Source organism: Anticarsia gemmatalis, chromosome 27 (genome assembly GCF_050436995.1).
Source record: "Anticarsia gemmatalis isolate Benzon Research Colony breed Stoneville strain chromosome 27, ilAntGemm2 primary, whole genome shotgun sequence".
Lineage (NCBI taxonomy): Eukaryota > Metazoa > Arthropoda > Insecta > Lepidoptera > Erebidae > Anticarsia > Anticarsia gemmatalis.
The window spans coordinates 3,485,262-3,501,387 of record NC_134771.1 but is presented as its reverse complement, the minus strand read 5'-3'; the positions used below and the strand labels follow the sequence as shown (position 1 = coordinate 3,501,387).

The 16,126-nt window shown below is 36.1% G+C and overlaps 1 protein-coding gene across 13 annotated transcripts in view; it reads left to right on the top strand.

The window, feature by feature from the left end:
- PIP5K59B (Phosphatidylinositol 4-phosphate 5-kinase 59B) overlaps positions 1-16,126 on the top strand; it is a 79,344-nt gene that overhangs the window by 14,305 nt on the left and 48,913 nt on the right. For all 13 annotated transcript variants that reach the window (XM_076132152.1, XM_076132157.1, XM_076132153.1 and 10 more), the window contains exon 3: positions 3,835-3,973. In XM_076132152.1, coding sequence (XP_075988267.1) covers positions 3,835-3,973 — 139 coding nt within the window. The remainder of the gene's footprint in view (positions 1-3,834; positions 3,974-16,126) is intronic.

Here is a 16,126-nt window from a genome sequence, read left to right as displayed (position 1 = left end):
TAAAAGGGTGCCTTCTTCGAAAATTCTATCCAAAATCCTTAAAAATAATCAAAAAATCACAAATAACTTTCATCAATCTATCTTGGTGGCTCGTTAAAAAGTAATTTTGTTTGCGCCAAGCGAAAGCCTACAAATATCAGGTTTTTATTCGAGGATCATTAATTTGTACTTATCAATTAATTGATTGACAATTAAATGCTAAAGGCACTTCCGTTTGTGTTTAACGTGTTGTTTATATTATTCAGTGATAGCTGATTAGAATGATAGGTAATAAGTTTGACCATCTCATTGGTGCGGTCGGTAGTGTATCCGACTGCTGATTATGTTGTTTCGGGTTCGATTCCCGCGTCACGCAATGTTTATTATTAGTTTATCGTAATTTTTATTACAATTTCTCAATGGTAGACCGGAGTTAAGTAACGTGTCTAGTAAATTGTTATAGGGACATCCTCTGTTACATGGGACTAATGTTGCTAATGGCGAAACGTAGGTGTATTTCATACACCTAGGCTTATACCTTCGGGTATAACAGGCGTGATATTATGTATGTAAGATGAATGGTAAGAAAATAATAATTGAAAATAGGAATTAAATAGAACTTTTATTATTTCAAAAATTGTTTAAAAACACTCGTTTGTTGAACGAAAATGTGCCTCACACTTAATTTCCTTTTTATCATACGCCCAAGTCACTCAGAATCACCTCCTTGTTATATCCTAATGAGTCATTTTAAACTTCAAACTGTACATTTCTATCCAAATCGTCTAGAAAACCGGTATTGCAAATACATGAATACATTTCTTACCGTTTATTAATGTATCGAACTAAATACCTAGTTCTTATAGTTTTTGATAGACCGGTCTCTGATCTAGTACACATTTTGTGTTAAAATTTACGAATGAATGGCAGGCTTATCTATACTAATATTATAAAGCTGAAGAGTTTGTTTGTTTGAACGCGCTAATCTCAGGAACTACGGGTCCGATTTAAAAAATTCTTTCAATGTTAGATAGCCCATTCATCGAGAAAGGCTATAGGCTATATATCATCACGCTACGACCAATATGAGCAGAGTACCAGTAAAAAATGTTGGAAAAACGAGGAAAATTTTGACTCATTCTCTTCTGTGACGCAAGCGAAGTGGCGCGAGTCAGCTAGTTTTGAATAGACTTATTTTAATAAATTGTTGTAGGATGTCATAAACCACCTGTGTTAGTGATTTCTTTTTTTTTACCGGTTATCTAGCTTTTAAAACATTTCTTTTTTTTTTTTAAATATTGGACAACTCACACACGGTCATTTGATTTCAAACTTAGCTGAGCTTGTACTATGGTAACGAAATAACTGATAAAGATACTTATATACTTTTAAATACATACTTATACAGATACATTAACAACCGGGCTCAGAGCAAATAACCGTGCTCATCACACAAAAATTTGTCCCGGGTGGGATTAGAACCCACCATACGCGGCGTTACGGTAATTGCGACGAGGTGCCCACTTTAACCACTGCGCCAAACGTGCAGTTATCTCGTTTTTGAGTATTAAAATTGAAGTCTTGCTTTCTAACAGCCGTTTTAATGTCATATCTATCTTCTGTTTACTAATAACAATAATTATCATTTTATCGTAACTCCGCTGTGTCACCCATTCATGTATAGCAATTCCTACTAAAAATCAATTACAGATATCACATTTTGACGTAATAATCTAAAATAGCGATCTATTTGTAATCTTTGACGGAATATTGCATATTGTCGTTAGACCATACAGTAAAGCTATCTTTTACTGAATTTTCTTTTCGAAATAAGTATAGCTTTTCCCAAGATTTAGCTGGACAAACAGACAGACAGCTATTCAAAGCGATAAGTGATTCTGAAGTCTTAAGAAGAGATTATATTTGTCATTTATTTTCCACACAAAAAGGTAGGTTTTATAAATTTGGGAAACTTTAAACTTGTCGTGCAAGAGTTCTCATAATTCGACTTTTAAATGCCATTAATTGCAGATTAAATTAGTCAACCGGTTCTTGTTTTGTTACAAATTGAATATTCTGGCTCTAGAGGTATCGTATTACGACCATACATAAAATTACCATACCTTACGTGTAATATACAAAAGTGATGCATCAGATGCATTGCAAAGAGAGGTGTTTCTAATGCAACAAATCTTTAAAAGGCTACTTATCTACACAAAGCAAATACATAAATTACTAAATATTTTGCTCGAATAATCGTATTTTGGTCTATGTATTTAAATTATGAATACATCTTCGGTGTCCTCCGTCATTCATTCCATCTTTTGCCATAAAAGATAGAGCATTTGGTGTGACCATGTTATTTAGACTTTTATTAGGATTTTTTTGTGCACAAAGAACTAAAGGGAAAAGGAAAGAACTAAAGTCTGGACTTGTAAGTTGTACGCTTGGAGCTTACATGTGTAAAGTTTTTCGTTCATTTAATTGAGTGGTCTATTCTCACAATTCAATTTTACAACGACATCAAGACATGTTATATTTAGGCGCAAGATTCAAGAAGAAATCGCGATCACTGATGGCATAGTTAAAATTGGCGATTCCACTAACTGCCAACTCGATCAATCGTTTATTTTTGTACTATTTCTTCGATAAACTATATTTAGAATAGAATTAATCAATGTCTTGAAGAAGATTTTTTTGTTGCTAAAAATAAACCTATTAGTTTGAGGGTGAGGGAATTAAAAGCATTTAAAAATAGACTAATTACTGTCACACTGGCGCAAGTCTTCTCTTATAATGATTGGTTTGAGTTCACCAGTCAGCCCAAATTGGGGACTTTGCAGTCTTTCAAGAACTGTTTTAAGAACTCCCTCAAGTTTCTTCACGATGTTTACGGCAAAAGCAAGTGCTGAGAAGAGTCAGCATCGATTATCGTATTGTTTTTGGTTTAGTTTTCTAAAAAGACAACTCCAGCGCTGAGGATTGCTCTTGTGTCGCGGGGACTTTTACAAACATACAAAAAACGGACACCAAATAGAACCAGACCTGAAACAACTATTTGGTCCGTGTGAGATCGAACCCACTCTTTTCTCGTGCCATGATTCCAAAATTTCTAGAATAGAATATAAATTACAGCTTCCTCTCGACCAGACAACATTTGCAATAGATAACAAATAAATACACCGAACATATTCGCTGACCTTGACACTTGACCAGATATCTGTGTATATTTAAAACGTGAAAAAGTAAAAATACGGTCTGGAATCATAAAATATTTAACGTTTTCAGCGGGCTGAAGTCCATCGTGTAAATTATGTGTAAGCCGTGACCGGTAGAGAAGCTTTGTTTGTGAGTTCTGAATAAAGATCTCTGTATAAAATTGGTGCTGATTTTTTGTTCAGATAGGAAGGAAAACGACTTTTCATTTTGATGGAAATTCCACTGTTTTATTTCTTGAATGTTTGTTTTATAAAACTGCAACGTGTTAAGCAAAAATCCTTTCTATTTCATTCTTGAGATTTGGTCGATAATTTGGTATTATAGCAATGGATGTTTTCCCGAGAGAAACCCATAGTAAGTGTTATTTTTAAACCTAAATAACTCCAGTTTTAAAAATGCTTGTGCCTATTATCTTCTTATATTACCAGCTTTTCAGACTTAACGTTTTTAAATCATTGCGATCAGACTAGAATTTAAAGGTTACGATTTGTTTGTTAACCGACGTTTCTATCGACTTACACCGAACTTTTTTTATGGTTCTGGGTCCACAAAGCAACTGAATTTGGGCGTATCCGACTTGATGTTTTCTGTTTGCATGTTTTTTAAAGTGCTTATGATGTATTTTTCTCATTACAGCCGGCAGTTGGGCCTTCGGGCGCCATCAGCAAGGTGCACAAGTCGGACAGGAAGATTGGCCACCGTCGCGTCGGCGAGGGTGGCGAGATCACCTACAAGAAGATACAGTCGTCCCAGATTATGGGATCTATTCAACTGGGTAAGTACTGAACTTTCCTCTGCTGTTTCTAAACTACAATAGTGAATTAAGTACGGGTAGACGTAGAAACTCGTGGACTGGACCGTTTTATAATATCTATTGATGAAACGTTCCACTGTTATGATTACCATTTTGGAAGTTCATTTTAGGCACCACAATATGGCACCTTTAGATGTGGGGGTGCAGGCTTTTAGCCAGTAGTAACCCACTGAAACTTCGACCATTGGTGATCCTTTGTTACTTGAAACGCTGAAGGGGCAACGCAAAACTTATTACCTAGTTTCGCTTATCCCTGTCTAAACTTATATACATGGTCTACCGAGAAACTACGTGCACAGCTGAAGTGATTATGATTGCTCAGTAATGCTCAGATATGCTTCGAGAACTGTCTAAAAATTATATTTTTTTTATTCGAATAACTATACTGTACAAGTGACGAAACTTTAGCAATATGCAATATTTAATTAATATTTGACTTGTAATATATTATCGCCTATAAAGTTCCCCTAGGAAAATAGACAATAATCGACGATGACTGGCCACCACAATAAGGATTCGTCAACCCTTTTATCCTCTATAGCCAATGTGACGACAACTCATCTCAGAATTGCACAAAAACCTTCTGCAACGTCATAACCACTTTTCTTTTTAACCAAACCGCAAACGAGATGCAAGACGAATCAACTTTTCCCCAACAACTCATTATAGTATTAAGCCTTATGTCATAGTGACGTCACAGTCACGCCAGCACGTCTTGACGTTTTTTTTTAAATACATACGTACATAATGCTTGTTGTAACTGAAGGTGTATGAAATATACCTACCAACGTTTCAATAAAATGTTTGTCTCATTGAATAGGGGCGAGCCTATTGCTATATACCGAGCTCGATACCAAACTCATAGCCAGTTGCACTCACCAGTCGATCTGTAGTATAAGTGGCCGTTGGCGCGGTCATACAATAGATGGATGGCCACATTTGAACAAAGCGTCTCCGTGCTTCGGAGGGCACGGTTAAAGTCGGTCCAGCCATGTCAAAGACCTTTTGGGCGGCTTGAACAACGTGACTAAATTGACCACTAACTATACGATAAGAAGGAAGAACTATTGGTAAATATTCTAATGTGAAGTATAGTCCAACATCTCCTGAAATTGTTTACCTCTACCAGTCGCTAAAAACAAGGCTCTCTTCTAAGTTGTCGCTCTATAGTATTAAGCCTTATGTCATTGTGATGTCACGGTTGCGCCAGCACACACTGACGTTTTTATGTTTTAATAATAACTGACATTAAGTTGGTATAATGACACTTGTTAAAATTACGTAATTTTGACAACTTGCCATTGCTATTTTTTACCAAAATTTGGTATTTCTTCGTGGTTTTAGTGATGTTTGGTTAGTAATAGTTAGTTTTGGGTTATTAATTTGATTTTTATCTTTGAGCAATTATGTATCTTTTGGTGTTTTTGCTATTTTAAGTAAAACATTGGTGAAACGTAGGTATATTTCGTATACCTCTGCTAACACTATTTGGTATAACAGGCGTTACTATAAAACAATTGTATTGTATTGTCAGTAAATGCAAGTAATTACAGAAAAAAACAGCAATTCAACTGCCATAAATCTTGAATCAAAAGAACTACTTAAGGAAAACATCACAATTAATACAGCTAATTAATATTTCATATTCTATCGCCGTGAGATGAATATTTAGCAGCTGCCGGTGTAAATAATGTAGTAATTATCACGTTATTATACTGACAATAATCACAGGAGAAAAAACTCTGAAGGAGGTTTTTCTTCGAAACGTTTGTAGTTAAACGTTCAGGATAATTTACGCTTGATGACTATTTCAAAGTATAAACAATCGTATACATACATACATAAAATCACACCTTCTTCCCGTAGGGATAGACTGAGACAAGAGAACGCCACTAGGTATGATTCTTACAAACTTCCCTTGCTTCATTCACATCCATACATCTTGTCGTACAGGACCGCCGGTTACGAGTATCTTTTTGCAAGACAACACCGATACATCATCCCACAAAGACATACACTGATCAATGATCATCAGTGTATTGTATTTTTAGGGCAACTCCTCCTAGAGTTTCTTATTTAAATTATATCAGCTGTTTTTACGTTAATAAGGGATAGCTGAGCATACACATTTACACATTTATTTTACCGAGAAATACTGCTGTCATTTTTGAGGCCATAAAATATCACACATTTTTTTTACTATACCGTTTTATAGATTAGTTTGGCCTGAGAAAATACCACGTTATTATATCAATCGTGGGATTATAACAAAATTGGAGTTCTAACGGTTAATAGGAATTAGTGTGACAGTTTAAAAGATCTTTTGAGGCATATTTCTAGATGTATTTTTTGGATTTTATTGTGCTAATGACCTAGATTGAGTTATGAGTGCAATTTCTCTATCTTTTGTACTATGGTAGTGGTAAAACCAGCCCATTGGTGTCTGGGAAAACCGCTATGGATCAGAGAAAATGTCGTAATAGAGGTACGCATTTTCTGATTGACCTAAATTGAGAATAAATCAGAAAATTAACAAAAAGGTTTTGAATAAACTACAAAAGAGTTCCCCAAGTTTGTTCTCATGGACTTAAGTTTCCCGTTTTCACAATTCACAGCATTTTTTATTGCTAATCTTTCATATTAACGATTTAACCCCTTTGCTCTCTTTTAGGTGGAGTTTCACACTGTTTAAGAAACGTACTATAATTGCAAAATTTCAGCTTCTTGCGTTCAGTAGTTTTATGTAAAGACATTTCAGTTTGGTCAGCAAGTAAAGATTACAGACTTCATCAGCACTTATTACTTTAATAATTTTAAGTATTAATAATATTAATTAGGCCTAGAAAATGGCAATAGGCTCTCCCCCTATTACATAGGACTAAGATTGTAAATATTGAAACGTGGGTGTATTACACCTGTCTACACCTTTAGGTACAACAAGCTTCATCTATTTATAAAATTCTCGCGTCACAGTTTTCGTTGCCATACTCCTCCGAAACGGCTTGACCGATTCTCATGAAATTTTGTGAGCATATTCAGTAGGTCTGAGAATCGGCCAACATCCATTTTTCATTCCCCTAAGTGACACTATTTTTTTATTTATATGGCAAAAGAACGTTTGCCGTGTCAGCTAGTATTATGTACCCACATTCAATGGTATTTAACTTTCTTGAATTTCCCGACACATACGAACAAACTTTCACGCGTATTAATTAATTGTGTTTGACCTTGTACACAATTAGCGACGTGTTGTTAGGCTGAATACAATAAATAACTTTACGAACACAAACTATGCTCATTGAGGTGCCAGTTGTAATTTTGATTCAAAGATTAGGTGGAACGTTCCGCGTGTAATCTGTCAATGGACATGTGAGGAGTATTTTCGAGCTTTATGTGCTTAAATTTTTTATTTTAATGAATGTAGAAATTTACTCAAGAACCGATCTATTTCTTATGAAGAAAATTTTACGTCATTGCCGAAACAATCGTCGAAAAACGTGAATCAAATCGACGCTAGTTTCAGAAAATCCGACACCAAGGTATACGATATGTTAGCTTACTTCTTTAGTTATAATGTTGTAATGTAAGTTGCTGTAATTATAGGTAAGTACTATTAGTAAATACTTCCTTGTCATACTTTTTTGTCCTAATACAAGTCTACTTTTGTTATATAAGAAGTGAAATGAAAACACGAAATTCCATCTAAACCAAGCCTTTGAGCATTGGTAGTATTAACCGGATATTTCTCTAAAAACACAATGCCACCGATTAGTGAATACTCAAATATCCATACGAAAATACCACCTACAAAACATTTTCATCTTCCAGAAATCTTTCATCTCCATTCCCACCTTCCACTCTCGGTAGTCCAAACAAACAAGAATCATCGCGGCCTTAACAGTGATTCGTATAGATAAACAATATGTATACGTGTTATCCGCAAACGCGTGTGTTTTGTAAACAAACCCGTCGGATGTGCTTAGCTTGTGCAATGGTTATATTTAGAATAACATCGGTTTAGTAATGGATGGATGTGGTAATATTGTGGAAAATGCTACGTGCTATATAAAAAAAAGGAATGTTGCTACTGTTTAAAACTGGATGGGTGATCTTTTACCAAAATGACATTCATTTTAAGAGAACTTAATAGAGTTGAATCTGGCGTCGTAAATAATAATACATATAAAAAGATAAAAAGTTTATTTCTAGAAAAACTACAAAGTTACATAAGATTAACAATAGGTCCCAAACTAGGCTAGGCCTGTATCTTGGGCCAATATCAATATATCAATGAAACTGTAGGTTAATATTGGATTTCTAAAAAAGGGAGTTCTGCCTAGCAGTGGAAAACACATGGAGGGAAATATAATATTAATCTCCATTTAATCTATAAGGAAAGTAATTCTCCCAGCAGAATCAGGCAGAAATTGATTTATCTTGATGATATGAAAAACCCCACGGTCTGATGATTAACAAGCAATTCAAAATTCAAGCTTATATGGTTAACATTCAAAGACCCTACTTTTGCTACCTTCAAGTAAAAAGCCTTCAATTGTCACAAAACAGCGAACAATCTTTTCAAAGTATCCTTGTGAGACTGAAACAGCTAAGTTCCATTACGCATAAGTGAATAAGTGAAACTCACGTGCTTATGTCAATTGTCAAGTATAATTCGTTACGTTTTATATTAATAGACAGGTTTACTCATCAACTTTACAATAGGGTGACAGACATAGACTGTCAACTTTATATAAGCTGTAATAGCCGATAAGTGAAAGAAGAAGAAGAACAGAATTGAATATGTATGGCTAGCTTTTGACTTCGACTTCGTCCGCATCTAACCATTTCCCGGGGTAATAAGTATCCTATATGTTAATTAACCCAGTGGTCTAAGTATATGGTCAAGTGGTCGATGGTGCCGAGGCAACACACAAATGACTTTTCGGAGTTATGTGTGTACTAGCTGACCCGCGCAACTTCGCTTGCGTCACATTAAGAGAATGAAAATTTTCCCCGTTTTTGTAACATTTTTTACTGGTGCTCTGCTCCTATTGGTCGCAGCGTGATGATATATAGCCTATAGCCTTCCTCGATAAATGGTCTATCTAACACTGAAATAATTTTTCAAATCAGACCAGTAGTTCCTGAGATTAGCGCGTTCAAACAAACAAACAAACAAACAAACAAACTCTTCAGCTTTATAATATTAGTATAGATTAGAAATAATTGTCACTTGTTCATATGTTGAAAGAAAACGTGATGCAACCTTGCATGTCTGAGAGTTCTTTTACACAGTTCTTGAAGGAATACAAAGTCCCCAGCTCGCACTTGGTCAGCGTGATGAATTCTTACCCCTCTCCATTACAGGAGGAGACCCTTGCCCAGCAGTGGGATATTTTCCAGGGCAAAAAGTATCCTATGTTGTATTTTACCTGCGTACCAAATTCCCTTTAAAATGCGTTCAGTAGTTTTTGCGTGAAAGACGTCTTTCACCTGTATTTTACCTGCGTACCAAATTCCCTTTAAAATGCGTTCAGTAGTTTTTGTGTGAAAGACGTCTTTCACCTGTATTTTACCTGCGTACCAAATTCCCTTTAAAATGCGTTCAGTAGTTTTTGCGTGAAAGAGTAACTATCAAACATTAAATTAAATTAATTTAATGTTTGATAGTTACTCTTTCACCTGTATTTTACCTGCGTACCAAATTCCCTTTAAAATGCGTTCAGTAGTTTTTGCGTGAAAGAGTAACTATCAAACATACAAACTCACAAACTTTCGCATTGATAATATTTGTAGGATTCCTGCCTGCGTACGTCATGAGGAAAACCCGGTGGCTGTTTTGAAATGCACTTACGACAAACATGTTAAATAAACGATGTTGATTACCATTTCGTCAAATGACATCTGGTATTTGACGGAATTACCAATTGGAGCTGGATTTGTTGATTTTTTATCGAGGCATTTTATTTTGTCTGGCTTAGGTTTCAATCCTCCCAGATAAGTATTGGTTGGCTTATCACGCGAATTTTCTCAGATGTTTCCATTCATGTTGTCACTTTATCTAGCGTGTTTCAAAATCAGTTGAAGTTGTTTTCCAAGTCTGAAATTCATGCTTCGTTGAGGGGATCGTGTCTTAGGATAATACGTGCATAAATAAAATGCGACCTTCTGATTCTATTGTAAGCAGAGACAGGCATTTGATCGATCCTTACAACCTCCCTTGCCTCATAATTTTTTTCTTACAGGATCACCGGTCACTAATATGATCCGTTTGTGTCTTTCTAGAGTTAAACCTATGGCTTTTATAGTATAGTGTCTGTAGTTCGTAATCCTAAAGTCTTTTAAAACAGGCGCTACGTGTATTACCACATATATCTATGTGAATCTATTTACAGAATGGTGTGCGTCACTAACAATAACTTTTTTAATGGATGCAAAAAGTACAACAACGATATGAGTCATTATTGTACGTAACTAAGTGTTTTTGTATGTAAGACATATTTGAGCGTTTTTCTTAGACTGCTGATGTTAGCTCAGGATTTTGGTGTCTTATTGAACAAGTGACTCTAGCCCTAAAATGTTTGCAAGCCCTTAGGAAAAAGGCGCTCTCCCATAAAGAGATTTTTTAAAGGATTTTTTTAGTTTTTTACTTAAATGATGTGTTGCAAATTTAAAGACTTTTCTATCTCCCTGACTCTGCTCATTCCTCATTCTGGAAGAATACCCAGCAGTGGGACAGTGAGGTGGGACATGTAAATTTATTGAAGACTAGCTTTTGCCCGCGACCTTGCCTACGTGGTAAAAAATATCCTATGTGTTCAACCAGGCTATAAGCTATCAGTTTACCGAAATTCAATAAAATCCGATCAGTAGTTCGTGAAATAAATATTCGAGAATAGAATCCAATACTTCAAGTGTGAGTTCAGTTGTATGTAGTGTTCCAGCGGCCTTAACAACTGTTCACCCCCCATGGGAAATAATCGTGATGTTATATAGCATTCATATACAAGTTACCTTCACACAATTATCCTTGTCGCATAACAACTAGTTTTTATTATTATATGATCTTTAACCTTACTTATAATAGTTTTATATTGTTTTTGTACTGACAGTTTGTTTTACTCACATAGAGATAATAACTAATGTTATAATTGATAATTATGCACTTGGTTTATAGAGGAAATTATGTCAATTTTGTGACCCCATACATTTACCATTAATCTGGATATGTTTGTTAAATTTAATTCTCAATTTAAGCCAGCAATTTATTGATGACAGAAATCTCTTTTTTCCGGGTCGGGCAAAGTACTAAGTATCTATTGATATAATCTGTATTTGGACATTTCTCAATGATAGCCCGGAGTTCGGTAATGTGCCAGATATATGGGATAAACCCATGTATTTATTACATGGGTTTATCCGGGTGGGCGAACCTATTGTCATGTACAGGACATGTTACTAAACTCCAAATAAAAAACTATTAGGTAAATTAGAGAAAGATCAATAGTGCTTTTGTCCAAGCTGGGAATCAAACCAAACCTAACTACTAAGACTTTAATGAGGTTTTAGACCTTTATGCGAAACTATGCCTTTTCCAAAGTGCCGTATCTTTGACCACGTAACTCGCAGTCAGTTACTCCACTAACCCAAATCGTCGTGCCGCGGTTGTCCAAGGTCGGGTTAATTTAACCACTGTTTATAACTTTATATCTATTTACACATCAATGACTGCTACCTACGATGTCTGGGAGTAGGGTTAAAAACTGTTTATTCTGCTTGAATGACTTGCCTCTGGTGCGCGGTTGGAAGAGTATGCGACTGTTGATCAGAGGTCTCGGGTTTGAATTCCTGATTATACCGAAAAGTTGTCCTTGAGTTTTACTGTAAAGATTTTGTCAGTGGTGGCCAGGAGTTAGGAAGTTAAGGTTGTATATATATATCTGTGACTCAGAAAGCACGTAAAACAATAAATTCTGCTCCTGACTTCTCGATGGTCGTGTCGGTTCTTCGTCCCACCGGTCTATGAGAGTGATGGAGAATAGACACTTTGACACTATATACAAAATTCTGCACCCTTGGTTGAGTTTCATGAATTTGGCTTTCGTAGTCGAATATCGACTTGGAGGACATTATTATTCTGATTGTTGTAAATCTAGAACAATTTGGTTTCTAGGCGGCTGAAGCGTGTTTGAAGTGGCGTGTAGAAATAAAAGTTTAATGTGGGTTTCCTAATCGTAACTGACCTACTCTCAGATTATAGGAATAGGCAAGGAAACTATAACACAGAGTAGCAACACGCTTTTGCCCTTTTTCGATATAATATACATTTTTAAAACGCCTCTTATAACCGAAGGCGTGTTATATGCCGCCTGTCATATAGCCATTGACAATGTTAGTCCCATATAAAAAGGCGGCGAGCCTATTGCCATTTACCGGACATTTTACCAAACCTCGGACTATTATTGAAAATATTCTAATACTAGCTGACCCGCGCAACTTCGCTTGCGTCACGTAAGAGAGAATGGGTCATAATTTTCCCCGCTTTTGCAACATTTTTCGTTACTACTCCGCTCCTAATGGTCGTAGCGTGATGATGTATAGCCTATAGCCTTCCTCAATAAATGGGCTATCTAATAGTGAAATAATTTTTCAAATCGGACCAGTAGTTCCTGAGATTAGCGCGTTCAAACAAACAAACAAACAATCAAACAAATAAACTCTTCAGCTTTATAGTAAAGATATATTAGAAAAGACTAATAGTACTTTGCCTGACCCAGAAATCGAACCCGAGACTTCATGATCAGTAGTCGGATACACTGCCGACCGCACTTCAGAGGCACTCATACTCTAAATAATATTTTAAACAATATTAAATTTAGTTTAAACACCCCCACTCATACAAAAACTCTTAATCATAACTTAAAGTAAGCAAAAACCCCGGGCATATTTCCAATCGACATTGAATGAGAACAATTCTGTTTGATCTCGATCATTGTTAATAAGTATGAGTAATAACGCAAACGATTGTACCAGTTGACTCATTATATTGATAATAATGTGCTGGGATGTTAATAAAAATATCAGTTTGTAGCATTCGCTTATCTTTGTGGATGTATAATAGCGCAGAATGCAAAGTTAAAATGAATCAAAATCCATTGCTGTCCAATGATCTTTGACAGTCTTTACCAGTAGTCAGAAGTTGAGGAGCTCGTAACTTAGTTAACAACAGCCGCGCGGATCGATCTTTGAGGGTAAGTTACGCTTGCCGGGGTTGTTTTGTGGATGGGTGACCATCTTAAGCTTGATGAGCTTCTCCGTGTTTCGGAAGGCACGTTAAATTGTGGCTCCCGGCTGTCATTTTTAAAGATCTTTAAGAGTCGTTAATAGTAGTTAGAAGCTTGAAAGTCTGACAACCAGTCTTATCGAGGGGTATCGTGTTATAGTCTAGATAACTGGGTTGTGGAGGTTCGATAAGCAGTCGCTCTACGTAAAATATCCAGCTGTATCCGGTGAGACTGGAAACCGACTCCAACATAGTTGGAAGAAAGGCTAGGCTGAAGGCACATATAACTTTGAAAAGTTTATTAGTGTTCTGCCTCGGATTCGAACTCTCATCCTCTTGTGTGGAAGGTGCATGATTAAACCAGTCTATTGAGTCTATCACTGTTTAATAAAAACAAAAATAAAGCTTTGCAACTGGATGGTGTGTTCAAACTTTTTCATCAATTTTCGATTTGGCGCTCTCTAGGGAAAACCTGTATCCAGTTCAACAAAAAGTTACAACAAACATTGTGAACGATTCTTCATTGATCTGGCAACATGTACTGGTGTGGTGTTTTGTCTTTTTCACTCTTATACAGATTTAAAATTGATTGAAAATGACAAATCGCTTTATTAATAAGTAGAGCTTGAACGACGTTATAAGTAAGACAGTTTAAATCCAAGTTATTCGTCATCAAATAGGTTTTCTCCTGGACTCTCCCTTGTCATCATCGTGATGCAAACGATGAACCATCGTCCGTAATTCTGTATCTAATATTATAAATACGTAAGTCTATCTACTGTGTTTTCAATTCTAAACAGCTGAATCTAAAGTCGAAGTTTCGCATGTAGATAGTTAAAACCCTGGGTGTAAGAGATTTTTCAGAAATCTATCACTTAAAAACGTAGAAGGGTGATGAAGTTATGAGCGATCGGGTCAGCTAGTGCTTATTGAATCACAAAACTCAAATCAGCTTTATCTACATGACAGATTACTTTAAACAGTTTTTCATTCTCCAAATAGCTCATTTCACGTACCACGCTCTTGACCACGAGTAACCTATAATGAGAGACAAATCTACGTCACGTATAGCGACGACAGCGGCGTGACGTCATCAACCATCAACAAATACATCAATAATTAGTCTAAAAGAGAAAAGTGCCTCTTGTATGGGTGATAGTGTCTATGTGACTGCTTGTCACGGTGTTTGGGGTCATTCGTCGATTCGAGTTAGACAAAGTACTAATGGTATTTTCTTATTTATAGTAGAACTAGCTATCCGCTCGCAGCTTTAACTGTGTGGAATATTACCGCCTAAGGTGTGTAATTTCAAAAAATCCTGTGATTATTGACCACTCTCCAAGGAACATACATTACCATTCGTTACCAAACAGCTTCTTGCGTTCATTCGTTTTGGCTGTGCGTTGTCTGTCAGACAGTCACTCAGGAACGAAAGAGTTTTATATAAATAGAAGAAGATATATTTATTAGTATCCCGTAGTTTGGTAACGAACCCGGTATATTGCAGTGCATGGACTAACACGTTTGCTACACACGTATTCGGTTCGGCAATATTTATCGAACAACAAAACCGACTCGATCGTCACTAGTTCGGCTTGTGCTCATCGGGTTCATCTACACAATACATTCGGTTTTGCCGCCCGGCTACGCCGATTAATGCCGAACCAAATCGTGTGTAGCAACCTTTACATGGGAAAAACATTGTTAATGGCGATTTATTTCGTGAATTAACTCTTTAAGTTATAACAGGCGATATTATCTATTAAAAAGAAAAAAAAACCAAGCATGAAGTCCACGTGTAAATTCTAAATATAGCCAACAACTGGTCTCATGTAGTATTGATGTGCAAACATCGGTTCACTCAAGGTCCTTACGTCACCTGTGTCGTGTGTTACGTCATAGTGTGTCTGTGACGTAGGCTGGGTTCAATGTGTTGTGACGTAGAGGTAGTGAGGTAAGGGATTAGTCAGTTTTAGATTAGATTGTTTGTAGAGATTTTTTTATTTATATTATTACTAGCTGTTGTCCGTGTTGTTTGTGACTTAGGACGGATTTTTCATTCAAACTTTCGACCCCTATTTTATATCCCCTTGGGGGTAGAATTGATCAAATTCCTGTCTTAGCGGAATGCTACGTCATAATATCTACCTGCAGGCCAAATTTCAGCCCGATCAGTCCAGTGGTTTGGGCTTGTAAGTTGATAGTTAATATGTCAGTCAGTAAGTCAGTAATATAACCATATAACCTTTGAGTTATATGTATTCAGATGATTTGCGACTTTGTTCCAGTGAATAAAGTATCATATTTGTTGAGCCATTAACTATCTGTGTACCAAATTTCATAATAATGTCAGTGATATTGCGTGAAAGATTAACAAGTGTATAGACATCGCAAAATTTAGAATTTTTAATATTAGTACGACTCTACTATATCCGTAGAACCCTTTGCATAGTGTCTACGGAAATAAACTTGATCTCTGGTTTGCGGAGTGGATATGAATGAGAAACTTCTGTACAAGCAGATAGTCATGATACGAATATTTTGTGACACATTAAATACTGACTAAATCGATCTCAATGCTATCGACATTTTAAGCGACGACGTACTGTAATTTTCAGTTCTACGAAATTACAACTGCTTATACTATATTGAATCATAATAATTTATATTGAGATATTGAGATATTGAGATGGTATCTGCTCCGACCAACGAATCACTGTTATCACTCCGATAATAAGATATTGAATGACTGATAATGGAAGCGTGCTGTCTGGTTATGTATGTTTAGGGTATTTGATGATCAATATTGGGTTTTACGTTGTGGACATAGA